The sequence below is a fragment of the Nelusetta ayraudi genome, unplaced genomic scaffold (genome assembly GCF_046127955.1).
Source record: "Nelusetta ayraudi isolate G7.1 ecotype Tasmania unplaced genomic scaffold, CSIRO-AGI_Nayr_v1 ptg000146l, whole genome shotgun sequence".
Lineage (NCBI taxonomy): Eukaryota > Metazoa > Chordata > Actinopteri > Tetraodontiformes > Monacanthidae > Nelusetta > Nelusetta ayraudi.
Window position 1 is genome coordinate 383,380 of NW_027466196.1, and position 18,587 is coordinate 401,966.

The 18,587-nt window shown below is 47.6% G+C and overlaps 1 protein-coding gene across 6 annotated transcripts in view; it reads left to right on the forward strand.

Annotated features, from left to right (window-relative positions):
• epha8 (eph receptor A8) overlaps positions 1–18,587 on the forward strand; it is a 106,896-nt gene that overhangs the window by 36,887 nt on the left and 51,422 nt on the right. For all 6 annotated transcript variants that reach the window (XR_012925350.1, XM_076013289.1, XM_076013293.1 and 3 more), the window contains exons 3-6: positions 1,081–1,134; positions 1,473–1,616; positions 4,992–5,141; positions 7,811–8,126. Coding sequence is in view for 5 of the 6 variants with exons in the window: in XM_076013289.1 (XP_075869404.1) it covers positions 1,081–1,134; positions 1,473–1,616; positions 4,992–5,141; positions 7,811–8,126 (664 nt within the window). In the remaining variant the exon portion in view is untranslated. The remainder of the gene's footprint in view (positions 1–1,080; positions 1,135–1,472; positions 1,617–4,991; positions 5,142–7,810; positions 8,127–18,587) is intronic.

Sequence of the window (18,587 nt, forward strand, 5' to 3'; positions counted from 1 at the left end):
GTGGGATACACCTGTTTTCACCAGTGGGAAACTGGGTTCATCCACCATCCATCCAGTCTACTCGCCAAGTCACACTTTATTTGCGTCGACTTTATTCACGAAATTCTCATTTTATTCACAACATTTTTTGATTTTTTTTTGTTGACTTTTTCACAAAATTTCAACTCAAAACTCGAAATGAAAACAAATAAAAAATCTCCTTCCTGTAATATTTATCTCCTCGTGGACGTAATCCTCTTTCGCTGTAAATACTGTCTGCCTTCAAAGAAACAAGTTTTCACAAATCTCAACCTCCTGCCGAACGTCTTGGTGATTCTTTTTTTTTTTTTAATCTTCCATGACAATAAAAGTGATCTCCACTCTGGCAGGAGTGGGACGCACCTCCTCCTGTGATGTCTGGGTGCAAGGAGGTGGAACACACTAACACATTCCGGAATGCCAACTCATTTCACTTAATGCTTCCCCCCCCCCCCCTTAATTCTATTATCGGCCGCCGGCCACATTCTGCAAACAGTGTAAATCTAATCCCGTACATGAGGGACATCTCGTTAACGGAGAAATGTGCTCCGTTGTAATCACATTAAGTGGATTTTTCAGCGTGCGGAAATGAAGCGCACATTGGTGCACATGCTCGCTGCCACACGGCAGGACGCCGGTGCGGCACATCGGCATATTAGAAGCAGCACTGATCCCAGTTGAACATACTGGTGAAAGAAGAGGAGACTTCCCTCACACGGAAAGCTAAAACACGCTAGCTGCTAAAGCTAGCTGAAAGTGTCACGGAAACCCTTTTTCCACAATGTTAAAAAACATGGCTTTTATTTTGGGGAGAAGTGATGGAAAGGCAGCCGAGTGTTTGCTCTGAGTGAATTTCGCTGCCAACGCTGCTGGCGTTTTTATTTGGAGTCAAAGCTAATAATCCATTGATGTGGGGAGGCTGAGGCATGATCATGAGGGAAATAAAGGCGCTTCCCGCTTGATTGATACATATTAATGTGGAGCGATGAGGCTGCGTGTTTGAACGTGTGCCTAACCCGGGAACACTTCCTCTTCTCCTTCTCCTTCTTTCTGTCTGCACAGTGGGATGCCATTAATGAGATGGATGAATACTTCACTCCCATCCACACTTACCAGGTGCGTTGTTGGACTCACACTGACCGCCGTCGCTCGGCCCGGTGTTTGAAATAACTCTCCCCTGCGAAATCTGAGGCGGAGCTCCTCGGTATTATGGAGATTTGAATTGAATTGAGCCAATAGTGGATCCTTCATCACGTGCTATACCTGTAATCTTCACTATTTATTTGATTATATGTAAATGAGGATGATGTAGCAGTTCCATGGACTGCACTTGCACCATGGCAACTCTCTGGAGTTTGGCTTCAGCAAACACTCACCACCACAGGTGGACCTTCTTTATATGACCGTACTTCACAACGTGATGCCTGCTGACGCCTGTCTGCCCTTTGCTTCAGGTGTGTAATGTGATGAGCCCCAGCCAGAACAACTGGCTGAGGACGGTGTGGATCCCTCGAGAGGGAGCCAGGAGAATCTACATCGAGGTCAAGTTCACGCTGAGGGACTGCAACAGCATGCCTGGAGTGCTGGGCACCTGCAAGGTAACAGCAGCGTGGAGAGAGCGGAGCGGCTGCAGGGGAGACGATGCTCCTGCTCCACAGACTGCAGGAGTTATTCAGAGTAAACAGAGGAGAGGAGCAGACTTTGTTGCTGCCTTGACCTTCTGACCTTCTGACCTTCATCCGCAGAGTTGTTAACTTCTGCAGTACAAATACACAAAGGCTTGCACTTAACATTTATCAGAATTACAAGAGGATCATAGTTTGGACGTTTCTGTGATGTCGTGACGCTGATGAAAAAAACCCCAGCCGCCCCCTTCACTGCATCTCTTGTGAAGATGAGGAGGCACAAATACACAGGAAGCACCACACGAGCAAAGGCCATGTCTGACGAGGTTTGTTTTTAATGCAGACGACACGCCGAACAGTCACCTCAGTCACAACAACACTGAGTCACACCTGGGAGCGCAGGTTTGGGGATGGAATCAAATTCCTCCTTTAACCCTCACTCTCAGAGAACATGTGCTCTGGCCCGGTGCTGCTGTCCCCAGTAACACTCTGCAGCTGGAGCTGTCCCAGGATGCCTGTTTCCTCAGTCAGCACACAGCTAGAATTTAGGAAGAGAAAAAAAAAAAACCTCCTTTATCTGAGTTAAATGTCATTTTACAGATTAGATATCTCAGCGTTGCACAACATTTATTTATCTATTTTTGCAATCTTAACTCGGTAGCAACGCTGGCGCCGTCAACACAGCGCCGCTGTCGACACACAGGCTTCATAGTAAAAAAATAATAATAACGCTGATAATATAGAGCGACATAAAAACTTAAATTGTGATTTTTTTTTTTTTTTTTTTACCTACTGGAGGCATTTCATCAAAACACTAATAAAATCCAAATCAGAAGCTAACAACATTTCACGCCTCAACCAGTTTAGGAGTACAGCAGAGTATTAGCATCTGTACTGACTGTGTTTGTCAGGCCGGGACTGGAGGCAGGACTGAGACGCAGAGATCTTGCAGAAGCCACTTTGTTCAATTCACCAAAGACCTCTAAACAACACGCAAATCAAAACGCTATGAACATTTCCCAAGAAATCCTAATCAGGCTCTCAGAGGAGCGAGAGCTCAGCACTGTGAACAGTCTCAACAAGAAGAACTAAAAAAAAACATCATCCCAGGAGGAGGGGAAAGGGCTCAGGATCTAGAGCTAAGAAAATGAAGCACACACAAAACACTCTGGCAGGAGGAGAAACACCAGACCTAATGGAAAAGTAGCTGAAACGTAAAGCGACTCACGCCTAAACGCAGAGCATCTCAAAGAAAACCTGGGGAAACGTGGGATGATGAAATGTAAATCAAAAACAAAAGGCTGGGATTCTAAGCTAAGTCAGAGAAGTCACCAGCAATATAAAAGCACTTGTCTGGTGGCGGCAGTCGCTGGCTGCGTTTCCATGATGACCCTCACAAGTGCACAACACTTTAATATGGCAATAAAACACTGGTGATGGAAAAAGCTCAACTTGGAAAAAACCTCTCAAAGGTCTTGACGCTCTCATGAGGGGGTTTTTCCACAGGTATCCATGGGGAGGAATATCGCAAAAGTGCCATGGGCTGGGCTGGGCTGGGCTGGGCTGGGCTGGGCTGGGCTGGGCTGGGCCGGGCCGGGCCGGGCCGGGCTATGGACAAAAACACTGTGGCACCAGACAAGGGAGACGCAGACTATTTAAGCACATGGAGGGTAATGGGGAGCAGCTGAAGACAATCAGTAATCAGGGCAGACACACAGGTGACGCCAGAGGAGAGTTAGTTTCCTTTTTTCAAAATAAAACAGGAAATGACAAGCCTTAAAAAAAAAAAAAGTGGAGGTGTTTACCTCTTCATAGGTTACAGTAGAAACTCTGAAAAAGAACAAACAAGCGTCAGCAACACAGACATTGTTCTTCGGAGCATCAACCACAGAGGCTCGTATTATAAACACCATGAATGCAAACAGACTGCAGCACTCGGTCGGCTCTGACAACCAGCCTGCAGTGACGCTGATCAAAAGCCTGCGCTGCATCCGTGTCGAGATCAGGAGTCAGAAGAAGGACGCAGGCCGCTTCTGCTCGCCGTCGCCTCAGACCGCAGTCACTTCCGTCCTCGCTGGCTTTGTTGTGTAAATTGGCTCCGGCAGGACACGGTGCACGTTTTCATGACATGGGACGCGTGTGTGTGCGTGTGTGTGTGTGTGTGTGTGTGTGTGTGTGTGTGTGTGTGTGTGTGTGTGTGACAGAGATAGAAACCCACTCTGTTCTCAAAAGGTCATAACATTTCCGAGATAAAACAAGGCATCAGCATGGCTCACATCTGTAGTGTGACTTTGCAGGCACTTGTTGACATATCCAACTGTCTCATGTGCTGTCAGCCTTTCATGTGCTACACGCTTGCCTGACGCGTGAATGTGTTGCATTCTATGTGCGGATCATAAAGTGTTTTCCTCAAACAGAGCTGACTTTTCTTACCTTCTGCCCGAGGGAAGGACAGAAGTTAGCAGAACTTAACGATGGTGGAAAAACTCACACACAAAGAATTCAATGGCCACAGCCCGCACAACAGAATCCTAATGAAGGTGAAGAGGTGGAGAGGCCTTGTTTCGTCAACGGTCGGATTGACTGACAGTCATCCACTCTGGGCTTTCTGGGAGCTTTTCATTTCATCCCAGTTCAAGACATGACAATGCAGACATCTCAAGCTCGTTAGAATTCAACAACTTTGTCGGTCATTTTGGCCAAAAACCTGTGAGGTGCGAGCTGCAACGGTTGAATATAGTGAGATTTGGAACGTCTGCTGTTCTCATGTGGTTGGCACGGCTCATGACTTTCATTGTACTGCGAGGATGCACTTTTATTCATGTATTTATGGGCACTATGTGAAGCTTTTACCAACATAAAAAATGGTGAATCAGGCGGAATATTTCACTGTGGACTCAGAGGAGAAAGTTGTCCACACCAAAGTTTTCCCAAGGCTTCAGGATGTACAGGCGCCACCCGAACAATGAGAATATCCAGTAAAAGTTGTTTTATTTTGGCAATTTACCATCAAATTGACCTCTCAAGCAGTTCCTTGTTGTAACTTTGGTGATTAGGATTTTCAGCTTATTAAAAGCACAAAGCCACAAACTCAGAACATGAGAATAGTGTGAAAAGCTTCAGTTGTGTAGCTTCAAAGAGTCCAAAGAATCCAAAACCCCTGCAAAAGGCTGCTGAGCCTTTAGAAAGTCTGTGTTGGGTTGTTGGCTCACAAGAGTTCACACATGGAGAAACACAGCAACCTTCTCAGGAGGTTCTAATGTTCTGGCTGGTACTGTATGTTGCTGTATCATATGTAGCTGTAAATACTGAACCATATTCAGAACTGCGTCATACTTTTCCTTGCAGGAAACCTTCAACCTGTACTACTATGAGTCTGACAGAGCGGTGGGCTCAGCCATCCGGGAGAACCAGTTCACCAAGATTGACACCATTGCTGCAGATGAGAGCTTCACGGGGGTGGACCTGGGGGTCCGCAGACTTAAACTCAACACTGAGGTAGGATCAACGAGCTGAGACAACGCCACAGACACTCTCTGATACGGCAGGTGGATGTCAAGCCGGGCTCTTTGAAGCCACGGCTTCCTTTGCATCGCGGCCTGATTTGCAATGCTCGGCACGCAGTCCTCCGCAGGAGTTCAAGACGAGTTGGAGACATCCGCAGCTCCTCCGCAGCCGCCTCCACTCTGGTCACTGAGGCTGCTCCCCCGCTCCGCTCTGCCCATCAGAGTGGGAAACAAACAGCAGCACTCTGGGAAATAGTCCAGTATCGATAACAGAGTCCAATTGAATTCTGGAGAGTGGAACTGAATGTTTCTGATACCTCACATTGTTAGAGACCTGCTGAATCATGGGAAAGCCCAATGTGATCTGCCATTAGCTTATGAATTGTTTGTTTGTCTTGAGTGATCTTCAGGAAATCCAAAAAGATAAATTGCAATGGAAAGTGAGAAGATTTGAAGGGAAAGCAGCAGCAGTGTTCAGTCAGGCCGTCTTCCTCTTCAGCAGGAGAGGCTGACAGCACTTCAAAAAGTTCCCTCAGGCTTTGTTTGCTCAGAGTTGAACGCACAAGCACGATAACGCCAGCAGCAAATCTATAATCAATAAAAACATGGCAACTCCTCCTTGGCCCTCTTGACCCCGCTGAGGGTCAAGAGGTCGTCCGCCGTCTCACCAGAGCCTGTAGTTTAACTTTCTGTGTGTGTGTGTGTGTGTGTGTGTGAGAGAGAGAGAGAGAGATAGTGAGAGAGAGAGAGAGAGAGAGAGAGAGAGAGAGAGAGAGAGAGACAGAGAGAGAGAGAGAGAGAGAGAGAGAGAGAGAGAGAGAGAGATTTTGGGATATGTTTAACTTCCTTGCAACCTATCATTCATGTTATGAATTCCTCATTGCTGGTCTCTGCACAGCTGAACTGTTCCATCATACAGGAAGGACCTTGTCATTAAAAGCTGTCTAGTTAGCTGCACTAAATACAAAGTTAAGAGTCATTTGAAAAGCCAGGTAGTCATCAAGTCCAATTAAATGAAATTATATTCTATTACATAATTATTATTATTATTATTATTATTATTATTATTATAATTAGGAGTAGTAGTAGTAGTAGTAGTGATAATAGTTGCACATTCCACATGCAGTAATAATGTGATAAAGTGTTAAGTGGAAATGCATGGCAGCAGCAGTGTGGCTGAGTGTGGCTGAGTGGAGTGCACTGAGGAAAGGACTTCCTCAGGGAAACTAAATTACACTTGATTATGATCGCACCACAATACCAAATCCCTGGCATTTACATAAAAAGGAACATCTTCTCTGCATAATTGCCACAAAAGATGTGCAAAATTCATCACTGGCTGTCAAATTAGCATAAAGTGTTGGTGCGCTGCGCTCCACGGTGACAAATCTACCCAGTCTGTTCAAACAGCTTGTAAACAAGCAGCCTTCAACACAGAGAGAGAGAGAGAGAGAGAGAGAGAGAGAGAGAGAGGGGCAACACCACGGTGCTCCTTTAACGTGTGTGTGTGTGTCTGTTTCTGCACATTAGCACGCAGTCGTGTTTAGGTCCTGCATTCACAAGATGAAGGTTTGATTTCTGTCGCTCTGCGGACCGTCGCTGCTGCAGGGAAACCAGTCAGGGTGCGCCGGAGACATTCTGGGAATTATGGGATGGCTCTGACAGTTGCTGCCTTGAACCGCCTAACTGAATGTGATTTGAGAGAATGAATGTCAAGCGTGCAACATGCAGCCATGGCGACGGATGTTAAATGCTTTGAAACGGCTTAATAGAAGTAAATTGTATTTGTGTTGTCACCGCCGACTTCTAGTGTGTTCACGGCACAACTTTGCACACTTGGAATTCTTCCCGTCACTCTGAATTTAGACGATGAAGAGGGTTTTCGTTAAACGCTAAAATGTTGCCACACTTGTGAAGCACGTCTTGACGGATCTCCGTGCACTGGCAATGATCGCAGAGAATTAAAGATCATTAAGTACCTCATGAAACAGGTTAGAACTGAGTTCAATGCAGAAATCAACAAGTGACCCCTGACCTTTGAACGCGACTGTGTAAATACATGCACTACCCAGAGAATTAGAATCTCCTGAACAGGTTGCTGTATTCCTGCATTTCAACTTAAAAGGCGAATGTGAGATATTATATAAAGGAATAATATGCAAATCAATATATTTCCAGTTTTTATTTCTTTGGATTTTGCTGATCAGGTCTTGCAGCTTTAAAAAAAAAAAAAAAAACTCAAATTTTATAATCATTTTGTGGTGCAGTTTGTGGCTTTGTCGTTTTAATAAGCTGAAAATTTTAATCAGCAAAGTGACAACAAGGAACTGCTTGAGATGTCAGTGTGCGTGGAACGGCTCAATAAAACGTGTCGCTTTCATCTTTTGTGTTAAATTGCCAAAATAAAACAACTTTTACCGGATATTCTCATTTTTCCGGTGGTACCTGTAGATTCCAATAACTTTTTGTGATTTTATTTAGAATAGAAAATATCTCAAGCTAGCTGAACTGCTGTTTCTAAATCAACAAGTGGGATTTTTTTTATTCCTGAGTGTTTATTGGCCAAGTGAATCTTAGCAACAGGCTTTGTGGTGCTAATCTCACTACTAAGGAATAATGAAGTGCCCCCCCCCCCCCCTCTCGCCCCCCTCCTCCCTGCAGGTGAGGGGTGTGGGTCCCCTCAGCAAGCGCGGCTTCTACCTGGCCTTCCAGGACATCGGCGCCTGCATCGCCCTCACCTCGGTGCGGGTCTACTACAAGCGCTGCGTGGGCGTCAGCCGCAACCTGGCGCTCTTCACCGACGTGGTGACGGGCGCCGACTCGTCCTCGCTGGTGGAGGTCAGAGGTCAGTGCGTGGACCACGCCGAGGAGAGGGACACGCCCAAGATGTACTGCAGCGCCGAGGGCGAGTGGCTGGTGCCCATCGGGAGGTGCGTGTGCTCGGCCGGATTCGAGGAGCACCGGGACTCCTGCGTGGGTGAGTCGGCGCTTTTCCCGTCACCTGCCGGTGAGCAACCAACAGCCAACAACCGACAGCCGACAGCCAGTTTGGCTCCGCCTGTTTACGCCGCCGCAGCCGGGGGGGAGGGGGGGTAGCAGCCCGCTCGCGCTCATCACACCTCCTCCTCTGCTCGAGCCCTCCCGCCTCTCCAATCAGAGGCGAGGCTTTTGGCAGCAGGTGGGGGTTTGAAGGCACCTGCTGTGAGAACATCCTGGCTTTCACAACCCGTCAAGGGGAGCAGACGAGGTGAAGAAGCCACACTCACGACTCTCACAGTGGAGCGGCTGTACTGACAGAGAAACTGCTGCCACCCATCATCAAGCCTGTACACACCTGAGGCGTCACAAAAATGTATGTTTGTGTGTGTGTGTGTGTGTGTGTGTGTGTATACATACACCACCAGTGAAAAAATGAGCTGCTGTGTGAATGACACGTTTATTACAGTTTATTACGGTCGAGTCTCATCCACAGCTTCAGAGACCCTGCTGCTAAAACTGCAGCTCCAAACTCCCAGCACTGGTTGGACTCTGATTAAACCCAGTCATACGCCGCCTGTGTATTTAATAAAACAATGATAATAGAACGAAATACTATATATATTAAACACCGAGGCAGTAGGTGTATTTTGCAGCTGCAAATTTTATTTTTAACTGTAGACACATAAAAAAAACTGAAGGAAAAAAAAAAAACTCCAGGAATTTTGCACATTAACAAACACATTCCATGTTATTTCAGACAACCTTGTGTCTCCGCTGCAAAAAAAATAACAATGGGTGTGAAGACGTCCAAGGCATCTCTGCCGCTTGACGGGGTTAATTGGATCGATGTGAATGTGAAATCATGGCCCTGAAAGGGAAAAAAGGAGCAGCAAAGCATCGGAATCACAATCATGGCTGATGAATGTGTGAAGTGTGAGAGGAGCGAACGTAGAAAATGTTCACCTGTGTCCAGCTCATCAGACTGAGGCCGTGTGTGTGTGTGTGTGTGTGTGTGTGTGTGTGTAACTCACAGAGATATAAAGAAGCAGTTGAAGGTCTGCTCAGAAGCTTCAGTCCCACTCTCAGCAGTCCCAGTCTCTCCTCTCAGTGTCAGGCTGCAGTTCTTATTTTCTTTTTTTTTATAAACATTTCTCCACGGTATTCCGATCGGTCGAGCTCCTGCAGAGACCTGCGCACATTCCATGTTGCCAAGGGTTACAGTAATTAAAAGCTATTAATCACAGAGCGATGGATAATTAAACGCTAAAAGCAGTTTGTCAGCTAAACGAGCCGAACGAGACACGCAAGGCTGCTCTGCTCGCACGGCCTCGTCCTCCGTCCCCCTCTTCTTCCTCCTCTTCTTCTTCTCCCTCTTTTCCCTCACCACACCTGCACACACACACACACACACACACACACACACACACACACACACACACACACACACACTCACGGCTGTAAACACGCACGCAGTGTGCAACTCTCGCCAACCCGTGTTGGGTGCAAACCTCCGGCTCCTGGTCGACACGGTGAGAGCGTCCTTGTCAAAATGTGCAGTTCAAATCAGAGCGTCCGCCGGGTTCACGGGGCAACGTACAGTTTTTCTGTAATTAGTTGACGGCAATTACTGTCAGCACAGGTATGCAAAGCAGAGAGGACCAAATGAACACGAAGGTGGGAGCAGGAAAAAAAATCCCTCAGAGTCGTGGCCGGCGTTGCCAACTTTGACAGTGCTCGGGGTCACGACCTTCACTGGCCAGTGGCTCCCAGTGGTGGTCAAGACAACTCAGAAGTACGGGACAAACCCGTCCTGCGTGGATTCTAAACGGGACGCACCCAAGTTCACAAGCTGTGTTTCCGTGGCAGTTTTCTGCAAAATAAAAGCATCATTTCTAAAATTTACAATTGTGATTTGCATGTTGGTTGCCTGTCCCAAATGCCAAACAACACAAACATGAATGTGGGGTGTTTTCTGTGAACATATTGCCGTTAAATAATAAACGTGTCCAGTACGTCTTGATATTCAGATCATAGAGAAACGAGAAGAAAGAAAAAATAAATATATATTAAAAAAAAAGAAAAACAAAAAGAGAAAAAAAAGACACTTAAACAAAAGAGGGGCGTTTCACAGAAATATACAATTTCCATTGCTGAAGCCACAATGAGTATGTGAATCTTTCCATAACGAATACCTCACAAACTACATCATACCATTCATCTATAGCTGGGATGTCTGGCTTAAGCCATTTTTTTGTGATTGCTTTTCTAGCAGCCAGAGTTCCATTGAAATATTTATTTTTCGCACTTAAGTTGCCTGAACGTACAAAAGTCCAAAAAGAAGTTCTTCCCAACTGAACGAAACTTCAGCTCCAAATATTGTTAGCAATTCCAAAAACTGCAGGTGTTTTCATTGCATGGCGTGAAGCGCACAGGGCACAGTTCTGGTCAAGTTGGGCTGTTTCCACCACCAGCTTTTACCGCCATATTTAGGTTTGGCACAATTCCAGGGTTGATGGAAACGCAGCCACTCAATTCTGTACTTTTAGGGCCGCTCGGTAAAATGGTGTCTCCTACTGGGGCCGCTCAGCTTCTTTTTATGGGAGCTGTGATAAACCCAGGATAGCGGCGCTACTCTTACTACTCTTCCTGCCATTTATTTACCATTGCATCACAGCGGTTGGCAGGAAAAGTGGATCACGGTCGAGGAAATAAAGCGGGTGGGGGGGGGGGAGGAACGGAGCAGAGCAGTGACGTCTCGTCTCCTCTGGAACCAAAGTGGGTCGCCGGCGCTAATTCGCCCTCGCCACAGCCAGCCACAGTCACGCACACGCCAGACCAGTCCAGACACGGAGAGGCGGGGCCAGGCAGCACGAGATGCTGATGGAGAAGAAGAAGACAGCTTAAGTGGCCAAGTCTTGAACGTGCGTGCGTGCGTGTGTGTGTTTGGAAACAGAGGAGCCGAGAGTCAGTCATGAATGTGCTGCTCCCCAGACAGAGGCGGCGCTGAGAGCACGCCATGTGTGCCTGTGTGTGTGTGTGTGTGTGTGTGTGTGTCCGACCGTGTGTGCGTGAGAGCGTGTGCAAGTGCAGGGTTGCGTGACATGCCGCTGAAAGTGTCACACGGAGGGAAGCAAAGAAAGACGAAGAGGAGGAGGAGGGAGGCTGGTGGAGGGAGGGAGGAAGAGGAGGAAGAGGGAGGAAGAGGAGGAGGTGGAGGGAGGGAGGAAGAGGAGGAGGATGGAGGGAGGCTCGTGGAGGAGGGACGCTGGTGGAGGGAAGGAGGAAGAGGAGGTGGTGGAGGGAGGGACGCTGGTGGAGGGAAGGAGGAAGAGGAGGTGGTGGAGGGAGGGACGCTTGTGGAGGGTCGGCAGAGCCGTCGTCCACTTTGCTCTGCATCAAAACACAGGCCTGTGTGTGTGTGTGTGTGTGTGTGTGTGTGTGTGTGTGTGTGTGTGTGTGTGTAGTCGGGCGTACATCCGTGCACGTGTGTGCTCTGCGAGCTTGAGCCCACTGTGTGTGTGTGTGTGTGTGTGTGTGTGTGTGCCTCCCTCCTGGTGCTGATGAAGAATGGACTAAAGTGCCCCCATACAGTGAGAGCGATCAGGGACACACTGATAGGAGACACACACACTTAGAGTGGTCACATCCACTCAGCTCAGCCGGCTCATCCAAGCCTAACACACACACACACACACACACACACACACACACACACACACACGCGTGTGGAAGGGTTGAATGCTACGCAGCAGCCCATGTGGGTGAGGTCACTCCAGTGCTCAGTCAATGGCTGACAGGCCGTCTTCCTCTCCGGCTGCACTCTGCTTATTATTCTTTCATTCACTGTACCATCAAGCCAGACAAACACAAAGTGCAGCAGTTTCCACAGCAGCTTCCACAGGAGTCTGGATTATTTTAGCCCGAAATCGTTGAGGGGAATCAGCGGCACACCAGCTCATTCCTCCCAAAACTCTGTTTTCAAACATTTTCCAGGCTTGCAGGTCCAGTTTGGGAAATGTTTAAGGAAGCCCGACTGACGGCCGTGTTTGATGTTCTGGGAGCGAGACCCTGATTGCTCGGTTTATTCTTGTATATATGAGAAGTGTTGTCAGGGAAACCGGATGACTGTTATTGCCCTGTTGTTTTATTAATGTGTGCTTATGAGCGCTGTGTTAAACTTTTACCAATGTAAAAAATCATAAATCGAGCCAAATTGTACCCAGTGGACGTTTTAACGACACAGTGAGATGGATCAATGATGTTAATATCTTAACACACCACAGACTGTGTGCAGTTTAATCCACATATTTCACATCACATCCAAAAGACAGGCAGGGATCACTTTCTTCAAATCGTGTCACTCTTGATTTTGCTTTCATTTTTTTCTCAAAAAGTGTTTTGAAGGGGCCCTAATTTGGCCATTTCATATGTAAAAAAAAAATCCTATTGGTTGTCTCTGCTCCACTGTGCCCCATTGAGGGAAAAGAAGCCGCTCCATTCAGAATTCCCCTGCAGCTGCTGTGTTTTCTGCACTTGCGTGTTTGTCGTCGTGTCGGCAACACATAAAGATCTGGGAGGAGTCACTTTTTTCCACGGTAGGGTTCCTTTAAAGAACCTTGTGGTAGGGTTCCTTTAAACAACCTTGTTTCATGGTAGGGTTCCTTTAAAGAACCTTGTTTCACGGTAGGGTTCCTTTAAACAAACTTGTTTCTTTGGTAGGGTTCCTTTAAACAACCTTGTTTCACGGTAGGGTTCCTTTAAACAAACTTGTTTCTTTGGTAGGGTTCCTTTAAAGAACCTTGTTTCACGGTAGGGTTCCTTTAAAGAACCTTGTTTCATGGTAGGGTTCCTTTAAACAAACTTTTTCCACGGTAGGGTTCCTTTAAAGAACCTTGTTTCACGGTAGGGTTCCTTTAAACAAACTTGTTTCTTTGGTAGGGTTCCTTTAAACAACCTTGTTTCACGGTAGGGTTCCTTTAAAGAACCTTGTTTCACGGTAGGGTTCCTTTAAAGAACCTCTCTGCAAACACGTCTACGTTGCCATGAAGCAGCGTTCTGAAGCTTTGCCATCAAACAGCGAAGCTCATGTTGCTGGAGGTGCAGCTCAGCTCCTGGTAGATTGCTTTGCCCTCCAGTGAAAGGATGCTTGAACACGACTGTGGATCATCCGTGAGAACAGCCTCGTTTCTCGTTTCTCCACTCTCAGTCTGGCAGTGCAGCTTCTCTCCTCGCCTGTTTCTAGCAGACGGCACCATCACGCGCTGACGATGGTCTTTAGATATACTTGATCCCTCCGTCAGGATAAAATCATGGACGGAGCACATTATAATAAGACATATAGGAAATTGGCCTGTCACTCAGAGCCAGAAAGATAATTTATTATGATTGTTGTTGGATAAGATTAAACAAAATGTGGCGATAGCGTCTCAATGTAATCTGATGCGTGTTATTTTGGCCTGGAAATGGATTGAACATTATTTAAAGCTAAAGGAGTAACATAAAAGAATGAAAGTGATTTCATTCTCGTTGCTTTTTATATTTGTTTAGCCAGCTTGTTTATTATGTTATGTATTTATTTCGAACATGTCAGAAAGGAAAGAGAATTAAAAAGGATACAAAATAAAGAAATACACTAAAGAAAATGAAAAATAAAAAATATATATATATAGCTATAAATAAAACAGCAAGGTCAGAATAAGTAAGCAAACACCCGTGAAAATACAAGTTCATGTTCAAGCTTCATTCAAAATACTAATTTCCTGTAAAAAAAAAAAAAAAAAAAGCAGCTTTCAAAGTCAACTTGGCTAAAGTCGTCAAAATACCCCCCCCCCACCCCCCCCCCCCCAAAAAAAAAAAAAAACAACCACTTCAGCATCTTCACCTTGAGTGACATTCAAGTGCTTTGTCGATTCAGTCCACAGAGCTGATGAAACTCACACCCCTCACTCTGCCTCCAACATGGTCAACAGACACACGTTGACCATGGTCAGTATCTTGCTGTCATCTCTACCAGCAGCACCTCCAGACTGGTGGCAGGTTGTCACCGGGCTGCTGGCACACATCCCTGTCCCTAAAGACTCAAAGACGAGTCTGTCTTTCACTTTCAGCACACTGGAACCTCCACGTTATCACGCTGGTGCAGGTCACGTCGTCTCCAACTCCCCCCCCCCCCCCCCCCCCCCCCCCTCCCTGAGCGGACAAACAATTACTGGCTGCGACATTCACTGAGGGATTGCGGTATTGTTCAGAACCACTTTGACTGTGCCCGTGAGCACATAGACAGAGAGAGAGGGGGGGGGGGGGAGGAAAAAGTGGAGGAAAAGAAACGCGTGGCGGAGAGAAGGACAAGCAGCGTGAATAAAAGGGAGAGGTGAGGGGACAAATGGAGTGCAATGAAAGATTTAAAAGTACAAAGGCGGAGAGACAAAGTGGAGCGGGGGAGGTCGTACTCCGTCAGAGGGAAGGTGTGACACCGTGTCACGTAATGTCATCATTATCTGTCTGTGTGGGACGGCAGAGGAATATCAGGAGAAGACAGCAGCAGGCGGCAAGGAGGATTTAATATTCCTCCGTTATATATTTATTTTTATCACACACACACACACACACACACACACACACACACACACTGAGGAGACCGTCTCTGGCCTGCCAGCCTTCTTTCCCTCCGTGCTACCGCTGCTTTTATTGTTTGTATTCTCTGCCACAGGAGGTGCGTGCGTACGGAGTAAAGCAGGGGAACAAGACTCCTCCCCTCTGATAAAAACCCCTCCTATAATCACATGCTGCTTCAATAGTAACTGCGCGTTGTGTAAGAATGGCTGAAAATAAGCGGGTGAAACAAAATGTTGAATGGCCGTCTGTATTTGCCAGATTTCACTCCGGTTTATGAATAATAATATATATATATATATATATATATCTACCAGCAGATTTTTGATTTGACTGATGTCGGAGAAGTGCTCGCTTTCGCTCTCCCCCCTAATAATGTCAGACATTCATATGCACGGCACATTTTTCAAAGAGAGACGGAGAGAAAAGGAACTTGACAAATGACACTGGTGGTTTACAAATGCTGCTGACGTAAACACACAACAACTGCGAGAACTGCCGACCGCAGGGAGTTCTGCAAGGGGGTAAACATCCAGCTGGGTGTGCGTGAGAGTATCAGCGCTAGTGCTGCGCAAACATCGCACAGAGCTTCTTTTCATTGATTTTGTCATTTCCTCGATAAGCCGGAAGAAAAAGACTTCACAACGCCACCGACGCAGCACTCGGAGAATTAACTCCAAACAACGTCTCCGTCCCAGGAAGAGTCTGAACAGTGGAGATTCACGCAGGCGGTTGGACTGTGATCAATAGCGTCACTGAGATAATCGAAGTAACTGGCAGAAGCGACGGTTAGTTGTTGGCTTTGGCCACCAGAGACATCAGAAGGTAAAGTTGTTCCAAGTCCGCAGCGTGGACGATGAACTGCTGCTATTCTGTGCTATCAGTCGTGAGCCCACTGCTCTACGCGGCCGGTACGCAGCGCTTGTGATTGGGTCGGCCAGTGGTTTTGACCCGCAGCTGCGTAGGTGACGCTTTTGAACGCACACTCTGGGGAAACGGACGTGAGTTTCAGCGGAAAATAAAGTTACATTCAAGACCACTCGAGGACACGTCGAGGGTTAGGGTTAGGGTTAGGGTTAGCATTGGCTGCGCCAGGGCCGTCCGCGCTGCACAGTTCCTAATGAAGACGCAGTGGAGCGGTGTGGGGGAGCAGACGATTGGGTGAGAACTTCATTATTCTCTGGCTCGCGGCCGCTTGAGTGGAACACGATATTCATAATTGCTGTCAGAGTCAACTTGTGGCAGCCGGCTATCAACGGCGCGTGAGCAGCTCAAATTGAAACGCTCTCCTGAGAGAGCGGAGGACCGGGGAATACAGAGTGATCAAATTAGTTCCGTCCTCCTGGCACTTTGTAAACAAGCGCTGATCAACAACACGCTCGCTGTTTGGAGGCGAATGACGCCGAGGTTTTGGGAAAGGGGCCCACGTTCCCTCAGCCTCGGGGCGGGAAAACTCCTCGGCGCTCCGTCAGCGCCTCGTCCGTCAGGAGATTTGAGCCGGCGCCGGGCTGAGAAGAAGGCGTTCCCGCCTTTTAAAGACAAAAATATTTGCAGGGAATGTTTGGTTTTTGTTTTTTTTTTTCTCTCATAATGGCTGTAATTATAATAACGTCAGAGTAGTAAGAACTGAAATGAACAAGTTGAATGTAATTTGTTTTTTTAATAAAATAAAATAAGGTCGGCAATCATTTTATCTGGATATTTTTTTTTTTTTTTTTAATGCAGGCTGTGCTCGTTATTGCAGCATCAGGCCCTCAGAGAGACAACAACCGCCCACGCTCGCCAATTAAATAGCAATTATAGGTTAATGTGGACGTCTTTGGACTGTGGGTGGACGGCAGACTACCTGGAGAGCAGCCAGCCGGGCTCCCAGGCGGGGAGGAAATTGAACCGGCGACCTCGCTGGATGCGAGCCGGCGGTGCTGACCACTGCACCGCCGCTGGAAACGGCCAAAACAACCTGAGGTTCTACAGCTGTTGCAACTTGATGCATGTCAAATGACACTAATATAGGGAGGGAATTCCAAAACTCAAAGTCCGTCCCTGCTGAAGAGTTTTGGATGGGAAGTTTCCAGATTTAGACCAAAAAAAAAATAAAAAATCACCAAAGGCGTGGAGTTGATTTCCTTCTCTTGTCAGGGAGGTTCAGCCCGTTAGAACGAAGTGGAAATGCTCGGCATGACTCATTTAAGATGAGTCATCACGGGGCCCATACGTGGAAGCTGCATGCATTATCTGCCCCCCCCCCTCCGCACGCCTTCTGGAGGAGGGAAAACCAGACCACACCGGCGCAAACTTTTTCCTTGCGTTCTAAGATTGTGCGTCGAGCCTCGTCTCTCTTTCCGAGCAGGGATTGTGTCGCTAATGATCCGTGCTAATTACCGGCAAACTGACGGTCGCTACTCGGCTGCCGAGCGACAGCTGCGTGACGCAGCTCCAACTTCCACAGCGGCTGCGAGCGGGGCTGGCACCCCCGCCGCCTCAGACCAGAAGCGAAGACTTGTTTGCCACATCCCGCCAATTATTTTTCATTTATTTTTTTTTCCCGAATGCGTCGCGAGCGACAGACATAACGCGGGCAGGGACATGGACTCGGGCTCCGACTTACAATATGCAGGTATCTTTTAATGCGGCAGATAAAGGCAGTGCAGTGTGTGGCGGAGCGTGTCAAGCAGGCTAATTAAAATGTCTCAATAAGCCAAATTGGGACATTCAGCGACCAGGATAGCGCAGGAAGGTCTCCTCCCCGAGCTGATAAATACACTCATCATCTTCATGTTGTGTACACAGAGACGGCGCCCACCGCTGACGACAGCCGGCAGTGCGGCTACAGAAAAAACGTTGACAAAAATACCAAAATTACCGTTTCGCATCTGCTGTTAGCCTCGAGCTGCGTGTCGGAACCGAGGCGCTGGTGCACACGAGTTGGTGCACGCGTGTGTTCCTGCGTGTGTGTGTGTGTGTGTGTGTGTGTGTGTGTGTGTGGTGAAGTAAAAGAGAGAGAGAGAGCGAGAGAGAGATAAGAGAATGAATGATATCTCACTGAACTGCTGCACCGTGGTGTCACTCAAACTTCCCTCCAATCTTTGTTGTGATTGGTGGTACCCCTATCTCCACACACACACACACACACACACACACACACACACACACACACACACACACCAGCACACACAAATCCATGTTAGCAGCCGCACAAAGAGCGTCTGGCGCAGACAAATCTTCTTAGGCTGCGCTCGTGCGAACCTTAACCAGATATGAAAATGTTCCCACAAAAGGCCAAGAGGCGGCGGGGGAAATTATTGACTCGGTGCACGCCACCCTTGCCCCGCCCCCGCCAGCCACCCGTGTCCCGATCCAGCAGTGTGAGAGCCATTAGCGCTGACAGTAAAGAGACAGGCAACATGATAGCGGATCACGCAGGAGCTGCCATCATCCGTCTGCAGGGACGGCGGGACTTCTGCCAAATGATTTTCTGCCCCGACTTCTCGTCGAGTTAAACTGATGCGCACACAGGGCGCTGTCATTTACTTCTTTCCTCCCTCCGGGCCGGCGCTCAACAGAGAGCGCTTTAGTATGGGCTGCTGGTGAAATGTATGTGTGCGAGTGTGTCGCGAATGGTAATGACGCTGGCTGGCATTTGGAGACGCAGGCGGGCGCTCTCGACGTTGCCGCGGCGAGGAGACGCGTTGCCCCCCCCATCACTGCCAATTGATTGTTGAGCTTAAAGAAACAGAGATTACGGGAAAAAAAAACCTTGTGAGTCTGTCTATTGTCTGCCATTGCTACACACACACACACACACACACACACACACACACACACACACACACAAACACACACACAC